We start from the raw sequence: 23338 nt of genomic DNA on the forward strand, positions 1-23338 counted from the left end.
ACAAATAATGGTTATATTTATAAAGTTTGCTCTAACTTATTCCAGTCTCTTCCTCCCCTCCTTTAAATTCTCATTATTGTAATAATCAACATTGTACCATTTGGAATATATTCACTCACTGATTTACTATTTTATTGATTTCGTTTTCTTAAACAGACTTAAGTTCTCAGAGACCAGAGATCATGCCTTGTGTTTTCTCTGTCTGTGCAAAAAATGCATACCATGTAGCTTGTTCTATAAACAAGTTGAATTCAATTTATTATAATATGTTTGTTGTGACTTTACCTCCTATAGTTGTATGTTTTTCATAACTGTGTCTAATAATGTATAATAACTATGGGCCTACATGGTTTCATAAACATTAATTATACCAAATCATCCAAGTCCATGTTTAAAAGCACCTCCCATGTTTCTAAGTTTAGTTTGCTTGTTTTTTGTTTTTGCATTATAAGGAAGCTAGTGATCAGAGACATCAAACAACTGGCCAAATGAAAAGATATAAAGCTAGCCGGTGGTCTCAAGAAACCAAATAAAACTGTTAGTCTTAAATAAAATGAAGAATTAGGGATTAAACATAATAACACACTCTGTAAAACAGGTGTATGTATTTTTCCAACGTCTACAGAGAGAATGTAATACTACCATTTACTTTTTATTATAAGGGAAAAAAAAATCTTGCTTCACCAGAGTTAAAAGTACTTTAGCAGAAATGAACTCATTTAATTTCACTGACTCCCTGGGAAGAAATTTGGAGAACATATTAACTTCATGTTATATATGAGATATTGTCCAGGGAGTTGACAATATCAATATATCATCATGGCTCATGATGAAGCCACATCTGTCCACTGGACAACATACTGGATTTATAAACACAGTCTGATTTAAAATAATTTTCAGATGAAAAAAATCACATCATCATCTTCCAAAATACTTCTCCACTGAAACTGTTTGGAAGAACAGATTATAAGAACAAAGGAAGAAAGCAAAGAGGAAAATCTGGATAATTTCATGTTCAAATTATCTTGTTTCTTTGAACCACATGACTACATAGAGTATCAGACGGTAAAAAAAAAAAAATGGAATGATTCTTCTCTCATCTTTATATAATCTGGAATAGTAACTATTTTTTTCCACAGGATAAATTTTAAATTACTGTAGAAAGAAGAGAAATATAAAAGATGAGAACCACTGCTGAAATTCCCACACGGTCCCCAGGGGGGAAGTCCAAGTAACCAGCAAACCTCTCCTTGGAGAAGTTTTTAACTGTTAATATGGTTAATCCATTTGGAACACCTTGTTCTGAGCAGAGAGACAAAAGAGAGTTGCTGTAAAATCTTCTACTTCAACTCCCAAGAAGACAACAGTGGATTAGGTGACCAGGGAGACTACTTGGAAACTTCCATGCTTGTGGTGTCTCTGAGTCATGTCTTTAGTCAGGGATAAAGCTGACTGTGAATGATGTGGCTCATGCTTCAGTAATGTGTAGCTCTAGACAGATGGGCCATATGGAAACTATGAACTGGCTTCATAGACAGGGCCATGGTGAGCCAATGCAGCATTTTTATGTTTTCTGGTTCTGTTCAAGTGGTCTAGCGAACAATATATTATAAGGCAAAGTATATTATGTGCCTTTGCTTAAAATCTGAGTAGTGATTATTTTTAATGCTATAGATGTTTTTAAAAACAGGACTTTCTTGCTTGCTTGCTTTCTCTCTTTGGAAAAACACACTTTCATTTAACAAAAAAAGGCCTGAAATATTTTGCATGTTAAATATACTCCAATTCTTCCCCCAGGGTTCTGGTTTGCTTTGATGCATCCATAAAATCATGGTCCAAAAATGGGGAGCGGGGGGAAGTTTTCAAAATCGTAGATGTCAAAGATTTTCTCTCCAACAAGATCCAGTAATAATTTATAATACTTTCCTAAAAGATTCCAATTACAAAAAAAAAAAAAAAATTCAATTTTCTGAGAAATAGCAGGCAAGCAGGATCCACTAGACAATTATCTCGGGGGATGCAGAGTGTTCATTCATGGTTTGCTGCTTTAATAATTATTACAAGACTAACAAACATTCTGGTTCAAGATTAAAAATATATAGCAAGCATTTTTTTCTGGATTGCACTTAAAAGATTTAATAAAAAACTGTATGAGTGAAAAAAATTACAGTTGTTGGCATAATACCAAAATGGAACAAATGAACAGCACTTATGCAATTGCATGTTTTGTATAGGACGTGGGAGGGCTACAGAATAGCTGAAATTAATATATAGAAAATAACCACCCTGGTTCCTTAGAGGTATGCAGAAACTATCATATGTACTCACTCAGCTTGTAAATCTTTGCAAAGGCTATGATGAAAAATGATCACATTTCATTATTATAATTAAAATATAGTGGTCTCAAATGCTTTTCTGCAGAAGTAAAAATATGAGACATAGATAATATGGGTATGATTATTTTAAAAGGGGAAGTTTTTAAGAAATTATCATTGAAGTGTTTTTTCAAGGAGATTTATTAAAATACAATTACATTGTATGCCTAAGATTAGGAAAGAATAACCAGGTTTCCTCATATAATAAATGAACCTCATATACTACAGATTATGATGCTCAGCTTCTGTTATTTTCTGTTTTGATCAGAGAAAAGCTTATGAGAAACCATAAAATTGGTATGTTTCAATTTGCTATGATAAATACGGGGGTGTCATAGTCACAGGAAGTCAGCGGAACCAAACACTAAAACTGACAGATTTTATTCTGCTATAAACATATAGATCTGACTATTTTAGTGATCAAAAAGTGAATGTTTAAGATTAATTTTTAAACAATCAACAGTCACATGAGATAATTCAGATCTGAAAGGAATCATTTTTTTCTACATAGTATTTCATCTTTATCTTGCTTTAAAATTTTTATAAGACTTTTCCCTATAATTTCACTCTGGCTTACAGCTATCACCTATCTACATGAAGATGTCATTGAGATTACAATTCTACTGTTCTGCTCCAGGTCTTTGATTCACTCTAACAGACTATATTTACTTTTATAAATTGTCTACATTGGTAATATCATCTGCACAACCACCAAAACTTGTCTTTTCTTGGCGCTGTATATACTCTTTTAAAAGAATTGCTTTAAAGGGCAAGAAAGGCAGTTCTGGAAGGCACTTACTTACAGCCATGAGTTCTATGAGACACACTACAAAGAAACCCAATCTACGATAGCTCAGGGAGCAATGAAACATTTCCTACAAAATGGCATTTTTGTTTGGTGTTATGTTTTTAGAACATGTCTTTTTAGATGCACTTCATTTCTTATGAGTACAATTAAGGTTTTCTTAGAACTGGCACATAAATATTTGTATACTTATTTATATAATGTAAAAGGGAAATGGCCTTGTTAACTATTTCTTGTGTCTTTTTCATTTTGCTAATTGCTCTTTTTATTAGCTCACCTGCCTAACAGACTTGCTTTTCCTCATCAAGATGTAAGTCACAGGCTAATATTCTAGAGCAGAAGACAATTTTTATGACAAAATGGTTTTTCTTCCTTTAGGACAAGCACTGCTACTTTAGAACAATGTACTCCTACTGCATGTTTCCAATTGTGGACTCCCTGCAAAACTTGCTAGATGTTCTACACTATATTTTTAAAGGCATTGCCTTTAAAATACCTTGCTTTGGGGACACAACTATTGGTGAACAGCAAAATAAATGCATATTTTTCATCATTTCAATAGGACATTAAACATCTTTTTACCCACATTGTGAGTCCAATTATCATATATAGAATAAATATCAATAGTAAACTTAAAATGCATAACCCAGTAAACATGTGCTTTTTAATGAGCCCTATTAATTTAACTACAAGGTTTAAATATTTAATGTACTGATAATATTACTATCTTATGCTGCTTGTCTAGAGAGAATAAATTTGATACTTAATAGTGCACCAACTCCTTCAGGTCATGGGAAAGAAAGTGCTATTCTAGATATATCTATAGACAATAATAGTACATGAAAGAACACTGCCTTCTACACACAATGGTGCCACACACACAAAATGCATTTCCAAAAATCATGCAATTTACTTTTTTTCCCACTAGCAATATCAACCTACAGTCCATGATAAAAAACAATTATGAAACAATAAGATAACCTCAATGTAACAGATATATGTCAGTAAAGAATCTTCTCCCTTCTCTTCTTTTAGTTGTCTTATTCATTTTGCAGGTGATCACTGGGTTGAGAAAGCAACATTATCTTATAGCCTAATTCATACATTGGATGGAGAAGTAGGAATCAAAAGTTATAGGCCTCTATGATATTTGCACATCTCTTCTGAGTAACAATGAGGAAAACCACGAGGAAAGCAACATTATAAATATAACAGCCAAAAAGAAAAAAAACAAAACAAAAACCAAAAAACAACAAAAAACCCAAAAACCCACACACATTGAAAAGAGCAAAAAACAATATAACAAAGGAGGTGATGACAAATGATGTGAATGTTTCAAAACACTCTACAAATAAAACAGCATTATTCAACAGGATGCAACAAAATTGCAAAAAGAGGCAACGATGTATCATGAGAAATGGAATCACTTGCAAGAAGTAGTTATAGACAGAAGCCACACACAGGATTGCTTGTCTTACTTGCACAAGTATCTCGAGGGGTTGGAAAGGTCTTTCACCATGAAGCACTCGCCTCCGTTCACACAGAAAGTTTTCTCCTTCTCGGCACACTTCACAAGATGGCTCGTCCCAGTGGTTGATGTAGATGTAGCTGGAGAAGAGAGAAAGAAGGGGAAAGGGTTACATGAATTTTTCCCCCTTCCAAGCAGCCTTCACACTTCAATTATCCCAAAAGGAAGAGTTCTTATAAGGTACAGGGGACTTCACTAAACTTTCAGACTTGCCAAACAATAGCAAAGAAATTAAGTACTTTCTGGGTCTAATTAAATAGAACAAAATTATAAAAGAGGTAATTATAGAGTTAATTAATTTTATTATAATGAAGAAGGAAAAGGAGCTCAATATTTTTTTCCTAACCAACATTTTATCTTCTAAGATAGCTGGAAAAGATACTTTTTCCAGGAAGGCTCAGAGGTAAACGGTACAAAATCATGTTAATGGAGGAAAATTTAGGCATCACTTTTTTAATGATAACTAATTGACATTATTTATTTTAGAAATTATGTTTTATATCATATTGATTTTAAATTTTTTAGATACGATGTATACAGTAAAGAAAAACACAAGGTGGCTTATCTGTTTCAAAAGAAAAAATATATATAAATTGAATTTTAACATATTGAATTATGTTAATTGAACATTCAATTAACTGAATATTAACATCTGTGTATTAACATACAAATCAGAAGCTATTCTCTTCAACATTTTTATTCTACTCTCATTTCTCAGAAGAAGATTGTCAAACGTCCAACTGCTAGCATACTTTTGAGGAAGTGGAAAGACAGTCTAATATTTTGCTGCAAACGTAGAATAAAGCACTACAAAATATACCCATTTTGAATTACGAGTAGAGACAAGTCTTAAGTCTGGTTTACAACACCTTCATGTAATGAGCTTGATATTCATTCGTCAAACTTCCCAGTTATGTGGAAGTGCCATTGATAATGATGCCTACACCATCAGGCGTATTAATTAAATGAAGCCAAAGCTCTGAGTTCTGAGGCTTCAGGGGCATTTAGTACCAGAAGCTCTGCCTACCTACAGCATTGGCAACACTGTGGGCAATGCCAGCCTCAACCAACAAAAGTCCAGTTTACATAGTATTTATCACTATCACGAGGAAAAGCAAAACCAATATATCAAGCTGGTGTAGATTCTATTTACTCTTTCAGGAAAAAAAAAAATCTATCTTGAGACAAAAGTGTTTTCTTGTCTACTGATACATTCTTACAGATTTTTAATTCTTTGCTTTCCTTATCTATTTCTATTTTATTGTTTGCATGAGAGTTTCAGATGCCCTTGTTTGCTTTTGTTTGAGACCTGTCATGTATTATTTTTCCCTTTTCTTCTGCCTTTCCATTTCTTTCAAAAGCCTGTATTTGGTTGTGCAAATAACCTAATTTTGTCTCTTATTCTGCTTGATTTTCACTCTACCTGAATGAATATTCAACATCTGATTATTCCATCTCTGAATTACTCAGGGCCCTTTTTTTTGTCTCTTATTCTCCTGTCTAAGGCATGGTTTTGGACCATTTTCACCAATCTCAGCATGGCTCTTGGGAGTAACAGCAGAAAACAGTCAAAATGACTTGGACTTTGGAGACAGATCTGGTTCAAATCCCATCCCCTACCAGCTCTGTGTCCTTGAACAAGTCACTTAACCCACCCAGAGGCTCAATTTTTCCATTTAGAAAACAGGGGTAACGGTACTTTTACAGGACTTTGTAGAGGTTATAAATAATCTGGGTAAAGGAATTGGCACGAAACAGGCACTCAACGAATAATAGCAAGTCCCAACGGGTGAATAGGGAGAAATCTTAATTTGGGTATTTATCAGTCAGATACAAGGCTTGACAGTGGAAATCCGGGATTTCAAAGATCCATGCTATTCTTGAATCATTACTGTGATAATTAAGAATTAGCCCACTTTTTAAATTATTATTCTAACAAAAGGTCCTTTTCAAAATGCATTTCAAGGTTATCTTTCAGGGGCCTACAAACCAAACTAAATGAAACGAGTAAGGGAGAATGAGTGAGAGGTGATTTTTACTCTCAATTATCAGCTATACTTTAACATCCTTATCCAGAAGAGGGGAAGGTTAATTTGCATTGTTTGATCTGCAAAATCACGGAGTAGACAGCACTTCTATGTATCACATAGCATATAATTTTAACATAATATATCTTCATGTGAAAAACTGCCTCCTTAGGTGCTGTGTATTACTATTTTCATGCATGGCAATTGCTTTTAAAAAATATTAGAAAAATGCCTGAAATGTTGGAGGTTTTGTGCTTAAGGCTTTCAACTGCTGACAGGATTCCGTGGGATGACAAATTGGGCAGAGTATCCTTCCTGCCCCAGGCGACGGCACTGAACGGGCCACCTGCAGTGTGCTGTCACTATTCACTCCAGCTGAGGATCCCTGAACCTCAAGCAGACCCTAGTGGCTTTGAGTCTCTGACAGGTTGCTAAGGATTTCCCTGCACCCGACCTGAACAGCAAACACTGCACAGGCTCTCTCAGGACAAATGTTGAGGCTTTTTACTGAAAACAACAAAACCCAGTATCCCCCCTGCCCACCCCCAAATGCAGACACTCCCTATAAATTATAAACTATCAATAAAAATTAGTGGTGATATGAACGAGACTGATACACCCTTCTTATCCATCCCTTACACTTTCTGATTTTGTGAGATTATCAAAACAAGTAGGCTTAGTAAATGCATGTGAAAACTAGAAGTCACCTTTTTGTTGGCTCTTCAAAACTATTTCTCCCTGAACTGATTATCGTTTTAATGCTTTCTTGAAGCACCTAGCTCTGACACACTCACTCTACAAATGATTAGATCATTACTTGAAACTCGTCATGGGATATTTGATAGTAAAATAATTCTCAGAAAACGAAGCAGCAAATATCTCATCCAGTCGTGGACTATTGAGCTTATTAGCACTTTTCTCCTTTAGCAGCAGGGAGATCAGAAAATGATCATGAATCGTAAAGCAGCAATTAATTCCCAGGTGACGCAAAGTGTCAACTGACTGGATACAGCTGCTCTGAACCAACAGCCAAACGCTGGAATAAGATGTACTCGTCAGAAGAACCCGGGATGGAGATGGTGCTATATACACTCTTCAGCCTGTTGCCAGGTTTCCTTTTTCTCTCCTTAGCTGAACACCGTGCACAGTCAGTCCTAAGCAGGCCTATAAATTTTGCAGTGATATCCTTTCTCTTTGGCTTACACAAACTGTATCCCTAAATCAGTTTCCATTTGGTAATCCAACCAGAAAATAATGAAACGGACAAAGCAGGTCCTACACCAAACTATGCAAACAACCTCTTTCTGGGGGAGCTGGGAGAAGTTTTATTAATGGTAAAGCTGATGATTTTGCAGATGGAATATGTTTCAATATATCAAAGATGGCTCCTAGCAGTTGTTCGGGGAAAGAGGTGAGGTGGATCTCACCCATTCAGCGCTTCACAAACCCTGTCTCCCTCTGCTTTGTGACGAGTTTGTCACCATGTGGGAGTTACGGTCTAGTAATTGCTCAATGTACAGCAATTAGAAACACTGCAAAATATGACATCACTTTGCCATTTACATGAACACTTCATCCCAAACACACTTTCCTTGGTATGTGAGCAGCTACAAGATTATGAGGAAGAAAGAATAAATAAAGCAGAAACTTATTACCAGAGAATGTACTTTGCAGTGTTTTACTCTAAACCTGGTCTAGGGCAGGCACTTCAAAGTGTTTTGGCACAAAGAATGTCAGGACTAGTGACCATCTCCAGGAAAGCTGCACAGTTCAATTCTCCCACATAGCTGAGATTGAGGGGCTCCCCAAATCCTTTGCCACACGATAAAACTTCCCCCCACTTCCCTCCTCCCTTCCTTCCCTCCCCCCCTTTCCTCCCTCCCTCCTTTCCTCCCTCTTCCTCTCTTTCCTTCCTTCCTTCCTCAATTCTTTAATAACTGGTTATTATGTGCAAGACAGAAATAACAACTAAAGTTCCTGCAGTTAAAAATTATAAGAACATGACCAACTCCTGCTATAAAAGGAAACCTTTATAGATAAAATGTAGTGAAATGTACACTGAGGTTAGCTGAGAAGGATCAGGTCCAAGGCTCAGTTTTGCCATTTACTAGCTGTGTCCAGCTCCCTGCAAAACTGAGATACCACAGGCTTGTTGCAAAGTTTGTTAAAACACTTCGCCTATTGTAACACTGAACACAAATGTGTGATACCATTACTATTACTAATGGCACAAAAATTGAACAAAGGAAAGCAAAAAAACTTTCTGTCCAGACTCTGTAATCATATTTAATCGACACTCAAGTGTTGTTTCTTAGGAAATTACTGTTCTGCACAATGTGAAGAGAGATGGCCTCATTTGGAGGGGGAACCATTGGATGATTGTAAATCATTAAGTAAATATCAATAATGTATTTAACTTCATCATAACCGCCTGTCAATAATTTATAACCACTAAATTTGCTTATAAAATTGAAGAACAACTTGAGTTAAAAGAAAATTAATATCAGGCCGGGCATGGTGGCTCACGCCTGTAATCCTAGCACTCTGGGAGGCCGAGGCGGGTGGATCGCTCAAGGTCAGGAGTTCGAGACCAGCCTGAGCAAGAGCGAGACCCTGTCTCTACTAAAAATAGAAAGAAATTATCTGGCCAACTAAAATATACATAGAAAAAAAATTATCCGGGCATGGTGGCGCATGCCTGTAGTCCCAGCTACTGGGGAGGCTGAGGCAGTAGGATCGCTTAAGCCCAGGAGTTTGAGGTTGCTGTGAGCTAGGCTGACGCCATGGCACTCACTCTAGCCAGGGCAAGAAAGTGACACTCTATCTCAAAAAAAAAAAAAAAAAAGAAAGAAAGAAAGAAAGAAAACTAATATCATAAATGCATGATTATTTTCTACTTTCAAGATCTATACAGTTCTTTAATATCTCTGAACTTCCAAGTTACATGAATTAAACGTACTCACACTATTATGTGCTATTGTAACAGTTAAAAAATTATGAAATACTTTAAAACAATGTGATGTCCACAGTATACGGAACATAATATCAACTTTGTAATTTAACATTTTGGAAACCATACTATTGCAGACTTTTTAAATATATAGAATAAGAATTTGAGACATAATTAAGTGTTCTCTGCTCATTACTAAATAGTTTCCCATGGAATCACACAACATTTCCTGCAGGGTGCCAAGTTTTTCTGCTCCAGGCAGGCTAAAAAGGAAATAATGCTGAAAAGGATGGCTTTCTTTCTTGCTTGTTTGAAGCGGTGTTTTCCTTATCAGTGCAGTAGACAGGCACCAGTAGACCAGGACCATTACACAAATGCAAACTGCGATAAGAAGTCACTCTATTCTTCTTTGACAATTAGCAGGAATTAGCATGAGTATACAAGGTATATACCCCACAGAGCAATCATTAGATCCCGTTTTCTCAGAGTGAATGAGTCCCTACCAGCAGTTTTTAGGACAATTCTTAATGATTTACTTGCAGAAAATTAAACCAAATAACTCTATGCCCTTTCCTCAATGAAATACACAAATTTTTTTAACACTTTTAACATTCTAATATTAAACTGCCAATCACTACAAAATTATAATTTTTTTAACCTTACCTGTGATATCTTCAGTGCTTATGTATTTAGAAATCTGCATGCTTTCTTGCTCTTTGATCTCCCCGTTTAAGAAAAAATCTAAAATTATAATTCTTGCTCGGAGTCTAGCTCCTACGCAATGAAGTACTACAAAGACATTGAACTCCTACTGGGAAAAAATGCTTAGGTGGCTCCTGAAAAGGAAGCTCCAGAGGACAATCTGAGCAGGAAAAGCTGTGCTACCTAATGCGGTTTTTCTAGATGCCAAGGGAATGATAGGTGGGGTCACTGGTTTCTAAAGGGAACGTCTAGAGCGAGACTCAGAACCATAGCAGCACTCTCATTCTGGGCTGGCATTTTTTCCTTGGTAGTAATTCAATCCTTTGCTGAATAGCAAATAGGTACTTAAAAAGGAAAAAAACAAATGATCTGAGGAGATAAAAGAAATCAGCACAACTTAGAGGTTCTTAGATCCAAGGTAGTGATGGAAAGCAACACACCATCTGTCCTGACCTCCCCTTCACTAGACTCTGCTAAAGAAATGAAGAGGGAAACCAGGAAGAACTCTCAGGAGTCCATTAATACATGGACCCAGAACTTTCTAAAGCAGAATTAGGGCATCCAACTCCATGAAGCTCAGGACTTAGCCAATAAGCTGGAAGCAGTCAGAGGTGTGTAGAATACCTACAAGGAGGCCCTTGGTGTAAAGAACAAGTTGACCCCGAGGGCCAATGGACAGTAACTGGTTTAACTGACAAACTTGGCCTTTGGTATCATTTAAACAGGTACAAATGGTAGGACCAGAGAGGATCTTAGAATATTTTATAATTTATCTTCTATTTTAAAAGACGATACAAATCGTCTCAAAAGAACAGTTCTGTAGTCTTTCATAAAATACCTCTAGCTAAGAATTCACTCAAGTGCGCAGGGGAAAGGCTGTCCAAGGTCACACGGATTGGGAATGCTTCCTGAGTGAGTGAGACTGCCTGTAGATTCTTCTCTCCCTTACAAAGCTCTCTGGGCAGACTCTGATATTATTTCTCCCTCTTCAGTAGAATGAAAAGTGACCTTGGGGTGTTTCTCCTCATAAAACAAAATTATAATTTTTGTTGTAATACTGATCTCATTTGTAGCTAAACAGAAAGCAAATTCTTAAGTTCCCAGCCATTGCTGAGCAAATGATTTGGTGTCTTTAGACAGTGTTATCCTTAGAAAAATAAGATTGCCAGGAAAGGTTATTTCTCAAACATACAAGTTGCTGGGGTTTTTATTCTTTTCTTTGCTTTTTTTTTTCCTGACAGTGCATTTTACTCATGACGCAGTCTCATCATCCTAGTCTACTACTTCTTAGGGAGCAACATTTCAGTGACATAAATGCCTTGGAGGATGTCACAGCTTATCCAAGGAAGGCGGATATCCCTCAGTGGATAACTCACTGGATGGAGTTACAAGCAAGCTCCATTTTCTTCTTCACAAAGCCAATAATCTTTTCTGAGCTAAGAAGCCAACTCCAGAAACACCTAAACATTCTGCTATATATTTTCTACTAATCACTGACAGTTTTATATGGGTATAAAATTTCCATAGCCTGGAGTCCACAAACTTTCAAGCTGTCCCTTGAATCTTTTTCCATCAATACTTATGCTAAAGGAGTACAATCTGTCTAGCCTGCAAAGCAAATATCAGCAGTCCATTTGACTGGGTTAATTTGATATATTTATAGATCTCACCAGGCTAAATGTTAAAGGCACACATTCTTTACTATACTCTGCATTTTGTACCAGGAGCGTTTTGGTTGGGAGAAGGTCATGTCAATGTGGAAAATGTTAACCTGTCACTTTCCAAACTAGGCAAATTTTCTGCACCAAACAAAACAAATCAAAACAAAGGGGACTGAGCTCCCAACAATCATCAAGGATTCAGTTTACTATGTGACATTTAATGACATAGGTTAATTTATTCATCTAGTAAAATACAGATGAAAGGTCAAAAGAGAAATCATAAGGTAAATTCATTATTTAACAAATTAAAAAAAATCATGGCATATCAAGAAATAAAAGTGATAGTCATTTCAATAGATATTGAATATCTGATGAAATCAAAAAGTCAATTTCTATAAAACTATCAAGTATTCTCATCCCCCAAATCAAACTTCAATTTAATCAAGCATCCACCGACAAGTACATATGGGAAGTAAAGTAAAAGGTATCATGGGGAATGCGATCAGTAAAACCCAGACTATGGGGAACTTACTAGGACAAATAACCTGGTTCCCTCTAAAAAAATAAAAATAAAGATAAAAAAAGGAAAAGGAGACAAAGAGAGCTAGAGCTAGAAACAAATACAGAAAGTGAAAAATCCAAAATACAGACACTTAAAAGAGAATTATGAAACGTATCCAACCAATCACAACGGTTGTGAATCTTATTCAGATCCTGATTCAAACAGTTATAAACGTATGCTGCAGATATAAGAGGAAATCTGACCATGGCTTAGAGAATGAGTAATACTAAGGGTTTATCATCAATTTTTGTGTGTCAAATGTATTATGGTTATGTTTAAAAATAGAAAACTCCTTATCTTTTACAGATACATACTGAAATATTTACACGTTAAGTGATAAGATGTCTGGAATTTGCTAAAAAATAGTAACAGGGATGGGATCAAGATGAAATAAAACTGGTAACTACTTTAGAGGGTGATGGCTACATGGAGATTAATTATACTATTCTTCGTATTTTCATATGTTTAATAAGTATGCATAAATGTATATTATATACAGGCATGTTTAAATATATGCTTTATTTATGTTTAAAATGTAAAAATACAAAAGTATTAATTTTAGGTATTTCAAAACATGTCTTTATAATGTAGAATTAGAATGATCCTCTGTATCATTTAAAAATATCTTTTAGCCAAGGCCTAAAGCATTCTTAACACCAAAACCGGATTTCCATGAATGTCAAAAACAAGTCAAGGGTGTTGACTGTCAGTGCTATTATTTAACATTGCTCTGAAAGTCCTAACCAAAGTAATAAGGCAGGATTAAAAAATTGTGATATAACTTTAGAAAATGAGAAGATAAAATAATCACTATTTGAAGATGATATGATTGGATACCAGTATTAACCATCAAGAAATCCCAGTGAAATAAAGTGCTCACAGTAGCAACAGAATATATAAATCAGTTAGGTTGGTCAGGCATGAATCTAATAGTCAATGTGCAGAATAAAAAATATTTTAAAGGAGTGATATCTTAAGAAGGTGAACTGAGTTTGTGGTTGTGGGAGAAGGCATTCCATTACAGGGAAAAGCAGATAAATTTGTGGAGTAGAAAAATAAACATCATGGTCAACGAAAGGTAGCAGTTCAGTATGACTAGGCTATGGATTATAAATAAGGAGGTGAAGTTAACGAAGCTATAAGATAATAATGCGTCCATATCAGAGAAGTCCTTGATAACCTGGCTGGAATTAATGCTTAATATATAGACCACGGAATTAGTTTTTTGAGTAGGAACATAATTAATATAACTAGTGGTCTACTCCAGAGCCTTTGAAAGGAGAAAAAGTGGAGATGAGGAGACCAGTGAAGAAGTGATTATTAATACAAAGGTCTAGGTGAGAGTGAAAGAGTGTTCAAACTAGCAAGGTTAATGGTGGGAAATGAACAGAGACCATATTCAAGAAATCACACTGTATTTACATACATTAAAATTCAGCAGGAGCTAAACGCTGGAGTTCAATTGTATTTCACACCTTGTGTTGCACCTCCAACTGCTTAACACACATTTATTTCCTCATTATGCTTTACACAATTTAGGAAGCCCCCACCATGCTAGCAGACAGAGGAACTAAAAGCCTGTTCTCAATGTTCAATAATTGTCAGTAAAGCTAAAATGTCTGTGACAGCCAAGACTACATTACTGACACTTTCCTAATTTGACTATACCACATGTCTGTTGATATAAAGGATCCTATTAAGAATAGATAATACCACAGTTGGCCTGAAATTTTAAGTTTATTGCACAGATGATCAAGGCAGGGATGTTCCTTCCTATGAGTTATAGAAGCATCTTCACTCCAGGAAATGATTTCTGAAAAATGTTTTAAATAATCTAAACTTTCAGTACTTTGAATCAAGGAGTTTCCACAGAGCTCCTTGCAAAAATGGGCTGCAGGAAATACAGACGCAAACCCTCAAGTGGTTCAGGTTTGAGCCAGGCCTCTTTGAACAGTGGCTCTGCAGGCACGAAGGCTGAATACCATTCCTGAGAATGTCACCCTTGCAGATTGAAACACACCTCTCTCTAAAACCCCGATTGCACATTGCAACATACCATTTAGCCAAATGACTGCAATTCTGTGTCTGTGTGATGGCTGTAGACATAAACAGCCAGTTTATGTTTCCACAAGCACAACATTTTCCTCACTGGGGCCAAAGATTGCTGTATATAAAGGAATGAAGAAGTCAAGTCATGTTTGAGCATATGAACCTGGCTCTGTAACACTTGGCCAATTCCAGTCCATATATTTTTCCCACAACTCCCAAGAGTTCCTTGTTACCAGGTTCGTGATCGGAGTAGCAAAACATCTCTCCCTGCAATATGATGTGTTATTAATGTATAACTGCAGTTTTTAGGTTCCCGGCACAAATTCTATAGTAACCAAATAACACATGGAAATCTAACTTTTTTCAGTACTGTATTATTATTTCACACGTGACCAATCTGAAACAGGCACAAAACAAGGATAAAAAAAAAACCACATAATTTTAAAAGCTTCACCTAGAGAAAACTATTTTTTTTCCTGTCCCCAAAGGAGTAGCCGGCCCCATAATATTTAATTCATAATAGGTCTTGTTTCTCTAAAAAGAATATATATTTTAGGTCAAAGGAGCAGTGCAGAAGCAATATTACTGGCAAAGTCTGTGCCTTTACAGGAACAGGGCCAAAATGATAAATTGACTCTGACTACGTTATGCTTAAAGAAGCCTTCCCTAAAACCCTGTGTTTTCCTGGTTTCTGTTTTCTTTTAAATTTCTGAGCCTCCAAATGAAAACCTAACAGGCATCTGCTTTTCTACCATTGGCATTAAACCCTGTTGTCCAATGGGAAGGAAACAAACAGGTGCACACACTGAACTCCTTTTCTAAATTACACAATATTTTTTAAGAACCGGAGCCATGTGTTTAGCATCTTACTATCATCTGGTCTCACTACATATATATATATATATATATATATAAAATATATATATACATATTATATATGTACACACACACACACATACATACACACCCACACATCATTCAAGCTGTTGGAAAAACCTAATGGAAACCATCTTGGTTATAGTTAAACCCAAAAGGGGCATGCTGAAACACATCATAAAAAGAAAGCTAGAGTAGAGGTCAGGGCCTTATCTCAGCTTTCCTGGCCATTTCCTTACACCATCAGAAACAGGGAATACTAAGAAGGTTCATACATAGGACCTTAGTTATAATTTATGAGTTTTTTCCTGGTAGCACTATACCTATTTATGTATATGGTCTAATAAAACACTTCTGTCTCCTGGAGCTGTAACTAAGGCTGAGGTCTTCTCTCATTTCTTTTAAAACATAAACCACTTTTGTAGACGCTGCAAGCATGCGTTTAATACAGATCTTTGTTCTTTCCATCCACTATTAAGGTGCGCCAGATCCCAACACTAATCAGGAGAAGAGCTTAAAGCAGGGAATCATGGCTGTTCAGCCCACCAGCTGTGAGGGCACCACAGCTCCACAAAGCCACCTGAAAATCAAAGCATTCAAAACCATACCCTAGGCTGTGTCCACTCTTCCAATTTTATTCCTCATATTCCCCTACAGTTCTTGGAGAAAGGTCAGATGTCTTCAGTTGAGACTTGCCATTTATTCAGAAGCTTTCACAAAGTAGAATTTTTTGCAAAATGGTATGTGCAGTAGGAATTTGCATTTCTAGTTCGGCTCAAATAGGCATCGTCAACACCTAGCGAAGAACCTTCCAATTCAATACCTTCCATATCCACAGAATCCAGTGATTACCATAACAGGGAGACACGTGCAGGAGCTGTACTTCTGAACTCCACCAAAGGAAGAGTTCACAGATGACAGACAGGTTCTGGGATATTTCTAAGCAGAAAACAAAGCCACACCAGGAATTCAAGACCCCTGCTAAGAAGAAGAAACCAAACCTCTGACCCATTCTTTAAAATGGTCTGGTGTATTCATTCATGGCTTTTACCTTAAGAAATCCTTACTTCGGAAGAATTCTGAAATATGGAACACTTTTGTTGAAAGAGTGATAGAGTTTTCCTGGTTTCACACCTTTCTGGTGTGTGGATATTCAATCACAGGGACGATGATGTCCCTTAATAGACGTCAGTCACAGGTGGAAACCTTTTCCGTTCAGAGGCTCCCATCTCATTGCACCGTAATGTCTAATGTTATAGACTAAAGATGCTGATGCTTGAATTCTTCTCAAAGTCTGAAGAACTCAGGGAAGTGAGTGATAGTTCTACAGAAGCCACACAAGCCCTAGGAATTATGGTGATGATTAAAAAGGATCTTAATTACCAGATAAATTGAGCAATCTTTTATTGCCCCTTAATGTTCTACATAAAAAGATTATCAGAATCTGTCAAATGGCGACATGGATCTATCACAGCTACTGGATCTGGTCTGAGGCTCACGCTTGGGGAGCTACCTCCCCACTTGCTGGAGTATTCTGTGTGCACATGTGTGTGTGCATGCGTGAATGTGTGTGCATGTGTGTGCACATGCGTGAATGTGTGTGCATGTGTGTGCCCGTGATTGGACCGTGGCTTTTCTTTCCTTGAAAAATCAAATGTACTCTGTCACCCATTGAATGCAAGGTTGATTTTAATTCTTTAGATTTTTTAGAGGAAATGATAGGAAATGAAGGATTCATTGGTAAATAAGGATGCAAATTGCTTTTTCCTTAACTATATCTCATCATTCCTGTTATCAACGCTTTTTTTCTACAGCTGGGAAAGTGCCCAAGATATCCAATGATTCCCACCCCCACTTTTGTTGCCTAGACTTTTTGCTTGTTTTTAGTCTAATCAATTGATATTAGTAGCTTATCATGAAGCCAAATATAATTTTAAGCAGATTGATTCATTAGTTAACAATACTATTAAAACATAGCATTTTTCAAAACAGTTTTTAAAATACAATTTCATCCTTTGCCAAATTCAAGCCTTTAAGTACCCACTTGGCCACTCTGTTTGTTTTCACTTTCTGTTTGTATGTCTGTTTGCTTTCAGGATCAGAAAAACATTTCATCTGTGAATTATTTCAGTTGTAAACAACTAATACAAAGGTGAACAAGCAGAACACATGGATGAAACAGAATGGAAATTATATTAACAAATGAATGCACAGTCTTAAAATATTTCTTCTAAAGTCAGAAGTAGGCATGGGCAAACCCACAATAATATCCACAGAAAATTCTGGCCACACAATAGTCTGGTGGCAGATGTATGGGAGAAAGGGAGAGAGTAGGAAGGATGTTGGCTTTGTGAAAACTTAGCACTTCTTGGAACCTAGACAGTAAATCTGAAGTTCAATTCAATTAGGAAGGTGTAGGATGCCAGTTTTGCAAAGTAAATAGGACTGTAATATCCTTCAGGGACTAAAGTCACATAGTCACAGGAGGGTTTACTGCAACTAGAAGGATTTTTGATGCCCAGGGCTGGTTACTTTCCTTAGTTTGTTCCTTCTTGTTGAATGCAACGTATTCCTTACGCTGGCAGTCTGTCTGGAAGCTGGTGCGATTTATACTAAAGTCTAGCCTCACATCCTGATGTGAAGTTGAAGTTTTCTATATAGAACTATAATAATAGCAAGACGGCAACAAAGAAACTTAGCTGAACAAGTCTAACGAAATTTAATCTGTTAAATGAGCCATGTGATCTCCGTCCTGGAATCAACTTCTAGAGACAAGTAACCTTATATGCAAAGGCCAAAGGAGAGAAGGAGATAAGAAGTGAGTCATGCGGTCTTGTGACTTGTGGGACCAGGGCTCCAGGCTCTGGAAGACAAAGCTGAGCATTTTAACAACTCTGAGAAAGAAGTCAGGAATGATCCAATTCTAGAGACAAGAGATATAGCTGAATTAATAAAATTTTTGCTGTATTTTACAAATCCTGTGACTAGGCAGAGCATGAGGTCAGAACAAAGTTCCGACCGTGCTTAGATCAGAGAACCACAGGGGCAGAGGCCCAGACAGAAGGAATCCATCACTTTCATAAGTAATTACAGGGAAGATGAGGGGTGGCACTGAAATCTTAACCATAACAACCCTAAAAATGATCAGGACCATTTTAGAATCAAAATAACAAAGAGAACAGCCTCAATGCGCAGCTAAACTGGATGACTTCATAAGGCAAAAATGATATGTGCAAAGTTAGCTGAGAAGTAATCGTTTGAACATGGCTGACACGGGTCTGTACTGATAACAAAGGTAGAATTTTTTACATGTAACATTTTCAATTCCCCAGGCATAATTATAATAAGATGTAAGTTCCTTAAAAATTATACAAAAGTTAAATAACACACACAGTTGCTGCCAAGTAGGAAGAGACAAGCTAAATTCTTCACCCTTCTCTATCTCCCTACCTCCAACTCCTTTTGTGGAAATAATAATAACAACAACAACAAATAAGTCTGCTTATCATTCTGTGTAAGGCTACTACACTCTTTATAATTCCCGCCAAATATATCACTCAAAATGGAAATTAATTTTTAAAATGAAGAACAAATTGAATTGGATTATCATCATTACCTGTAATAGACACTTCTCTGTCCCAGGAGCATGAAAGTCAGAGAAACTGTCTTGATTCTTTCAAATGCTAGAATTGATGTCTAGAAAATATTGCTTGGGATATGGATTCTACAGAGTGTAGAGAGACTGAACCAACAGAGTCATTATTGGCTCAAAGAGAAAAGTACAAGGAAAAGGGCCATTTCAGGCTTACTACCTACTCAGGTGCATTCTGTTGTCCAATATCCAACTTACTCAGGATGAAACCTTAAAAGTAGGGCCATCATTTTTCTGGGACTACCTTTACGTTGTCTTTCTTATTATTGAAGCAATAAATCTCCCCATTGTTAACAGTCCTATTTATAGAATACGAGCCATCACCAATTGTATTCCAAAGTAGCTGAGAGTAAAACATCAAAGAGCCCTTTAAATATACTCACAACCAGCATTTTTACCGGGCATGCTGTTTGCCATGTTCTGGCCATAGGTAGAGTTCAAGGTAGGTCAAGAGAGGAGCACAGAAAGATGAGAAGCAAAGTTTTGTGACTGCAAAAATGGAAGTGTTCTCTGGTTCTCAAGTTTTGCTCATAAGCATCTTCTTTCCTCTTTATGGCATGTCAATTTTATAGCATAACAATTTTATAACACAACATTATAGCACAGCCTTACAGCACAACAACCATTTTCTACAAGTGATCTTGGCTTTTGAAGTAGAAATCATATTGACATTGATAATGTTCGCGGTGAGTTGGAAAGATATGCCTTTTTCTTCTGTTCTTTCTGGTCCTCTTTTCGGGGGGAGAAAAAATACAGATGAAATTCAAGAGTTACCTGTATAAGTAAAGGCGTGACAATTCTTAGCTAAGATAAAATAAACTGATATTCGTTAAATACTATGTGTCAGACGTTCTAGCACCCTTAGTCCTTACAACCACCCCGGGAAATAGGTGATACTTTCTCTTTTTCCCACTTGGAGAAACTGAGGCAGAAAGAGGTTATGAATAAATGACATTCCTGTGTTCTCGGAATAATACAGAAGAATTCCAAGGCAGGTTGCCTCCAAAGCCCATAAAATACAGGCACCAAAATATTCTGCTTCACGACTCTATCATCCCAGAACTACGTATGTGACCTTGTCGTCAAAAACAAACAAAACTACATCCTTTTCACAGGCTATCAGAGAAGCCATATTCTTCCGCTTTCCAGCAAGTAAGTATCACTTGCTGAATATTTCCCTGTGTTTGCAAATGGTATTGTCAGGGAACGAAACTTAAAATGTTACTTTTAGGTTATGCATTCTTAGCAGAAGGTGGGAGGCCAATGTTAGTCAAATTGATGCTATTCTAGTCTTAACTTGGGGAAAAGGCTGAATCCACACTAACTAGTGTTCTGTTGTCTGTTTCAGAATCAAATGGTCACATTTTCTGTTAAGCTTCCTAAGCACTAGAAAACTAAATCGACCTTGAATAGTTTATTGTAAATTAGGAAAGTTATCAGAAACTCAATGATGTGACCACATAGTGCTGGACTGGTGTAAAGGGTTCTATTTAACATCCAAATTATCCTCATTTTCCCTTTTAAAAATATTTGCAGGGAAATAATTTAATTTTCAATTAGTAATGATTTCAAAATTACAATAAAATACCTTGTTTCTTTATGAAGCCAAAGAGAAATTCATGTGCATATAAATGCATGTTCAAATATAAACATGCTGACTTATAAACATCATTGGGGAGTTATGGCAACAGGAACTATTCCAAATTAAATGTTAAATTTAGTTTTGATGCCTATGCAATATTTAGTATTTGCATAAGATCTCTGATTGACCTGAATGCAAAATTAATACCACTAAATCCTTTAAAAGCTGATTGTGTGCAGCAAAGAGATGAGAAAAGAGAAAAAAGGTATTTCTATAAGAGATGTAGAAGAATTATAAATTATACAAAATCTCCAAGGACATTTGATATTAAGTTCATTGTTGTCGACTGGTAATTTCCTTTAAGCTCATTTTTATATACCATGCAAATCACTCAAAAGAAGATCTTAAAGATGGGTCCTATGGTAGCATCCCTTAATTGAAAGTTAAATCCTGACCACCAAGTAATTTGAACAAGCAACTCTTACAAAATGGGCTGTTATAAATAGCTAACATAAGACATCTTTTTTTTTTTTTTTTGGGTTAGGTTACATGTGAGAATCATCTAATGAGACTTGCTGTACACATTCATCCCCGACAAAAATAATGCTATAAGTCAGACAGTGACAGACATCATTAAAGTGTTTACTAATGGCAAATGACTACAAAACTGGAATAAGAATATGAAATACAGAGTTAATTTGCTTAAGTTTCATCAGCTCCTTCACAATTCAGTCAATTTTTACTAATTTTTTATTCAATTGACTATGTCAACTCTTATCTGATTTAAAATTCAAAATATGGCAGGGTGAGTTATGGATTTGTTCAAAGTAAGTTAAAGCTATGGATAAAAATCGGAGAATCACAGAATTTTCTATTTATTTCTGTAGTAAGACAACTAAGTAAAACTGTTATATAGGGTTTTTTTTTTCTTACCTACAAGTGCACATAAGAGACATGACTATAATATTGACCTTTGTAGTTTCAAATGCACCATTAAAATTTCTAGCTTAGCATCCTTTGTCTCCTAAAAATAAGCAGTCAGTGTTGAGCAGAAATGTCAAGAAATCAATAAAAAGTAATTAGGAAGAGTGTTTAATGTCCTTGAGAAAAGCTTTGAAGGCAGAAAGGGAAGCTGCAGGACAGTGACAGTCAACATTCTTACGTCTTCTCCCAGAGTAAAAAGAAAAGGCAATAATTTAAATGACTTTTTTAAGGGGAAAAACCCCATATAAATGTCAAGTGTCACCCTGGGCCATGTTGCAGTTAATGTGGTTGCTTTTCATTACACAAATCCACAAGTGAAGGCTGCTGGGAGCACTGACTTCTACAGGCACTCAGAACTGCGTCTGCCCATTTGCAATGACACAACAGAGAAGGGACCCTCATTGGAACACCAAGTTGCTTTAGCGAACCATTCCTGTCACATCTGAGGACAGACATTGGCAGAAAGGAAATAATTATTGTGTGACTTCAACGTGCCAGGGAAAATATACACATGATCTCATAGAGCTCTCATGATAACCTGTAAGTTCAGTATTATTTCTACTGTTTATTAGAAGTAAACAACTTTGTAGAGAGATTAGAGAGTTTGCCAAGGTTCAACGGATGGAAGAGAGTAGAGTCAAGATTCAAATTCAGGTCTCTGACCACAAAGTCCCTGAATCCAAGTATACAAGTGAGACCAATATTTGATAAAACATTATTTGAGAAAATTTAAAATTCTGAAAGAAAAGCACCATTCCTTCTCTATAACTTTAATCACCAGGTCCCAGGGATTACTACAAAAGAATTTGAAACATCTGCTTATCTGCAATGTTTGTCATGATTACAGGCTAACATTCCTAAGTGAAAACGTTGGTCAATTTTTCCTTAACATAAATGTCATTTTATAATTCTACAATCTTGAAAATCATACACACACACACACACACACATATACACATGCACCTACACATATCCATATGTTTCTTAAACTTCTTAGTTTTCAAGTTTTACTTAGAAAAATGCTAATTGACCATCATACGCACAGAAGACTTGGCCCAAGCACCATGCCAAAAGTATTCCATTTGACTTGCTCTGTTGCATATCCCACTGTGTCTCAGATAAAATAAGAAAACTATACATATTTTTTCTTGTTTGCCTACTCAGATACTTACACATCCTATTTATCTAGCAGTAGAAAGATAAATAACAGAAAACACAAAATATTGAACTATGTCTATATCTACATCTGATCCATTTGTAAATATGATTAACATCTGAAAATCCTCTGTAAAATTTTCATCCAAGAGGGGCTTTGCCATGATAGTCATAGACTTTTGGTCTCACTACCCTGCTGTTGTATCAGCTCAGATGCATTAGACAAAGATTTAGTTTTTGTGAAACTGGTGTAGGCATCTGAACTTTAGGTTGGATAATTTTTATCAGTCCAGTTTATCTCATGTTGCTCAATCATCTTCCCATGCAAATTCCACTTAAGTAGATTAAAAGCCGTTAGGCCAATGGTTGTCCACCCTACACCCCTGTGGGCTTAAAAATCAGCCAATCTTCTTCCATCCTGTCCACTGCC

General features: G+C 36.2%; 1 protein-coding gene across 6 annotated transcripts in view; it reads right to left on the reverse strand.

The window, feature by feature from the left end:
• The window catches only part of NRG1 (neuregulin 1), a 976611-nt gene that overhangs the window by 31212 nt on the left and 922061 nt on the right, over positions 1 to 23338 (reverse strand). For all 6 annotated transcript variants that reach the window (XM_045535443.1, XM_045535444.1, XM_045535445.1 and 3 more), the window contains one exon: positions 4659 to 4788. In XM_045535443.1, coding sequence (XP_045391399.1) covers positions 4659 to 4788 — 130 coding nt within the window. The remainder of the gene's footprint in view (positions 1 to 4658; positions 4789 to 23338) is intronic.

Source organism: Lemur catta, chromosome 22 (assembly GCF_020740605.2).
Source record: "Lemur catta isolate mLemCat1 chromosome 22, mLemCat1.pri, whole genome shotgun sequence".
Lineage (NCBI taxonomy): Eukaryota > Metazoa > Chordata > Mammalia > Primates > Lemuridae > Lemur > Lemur catta.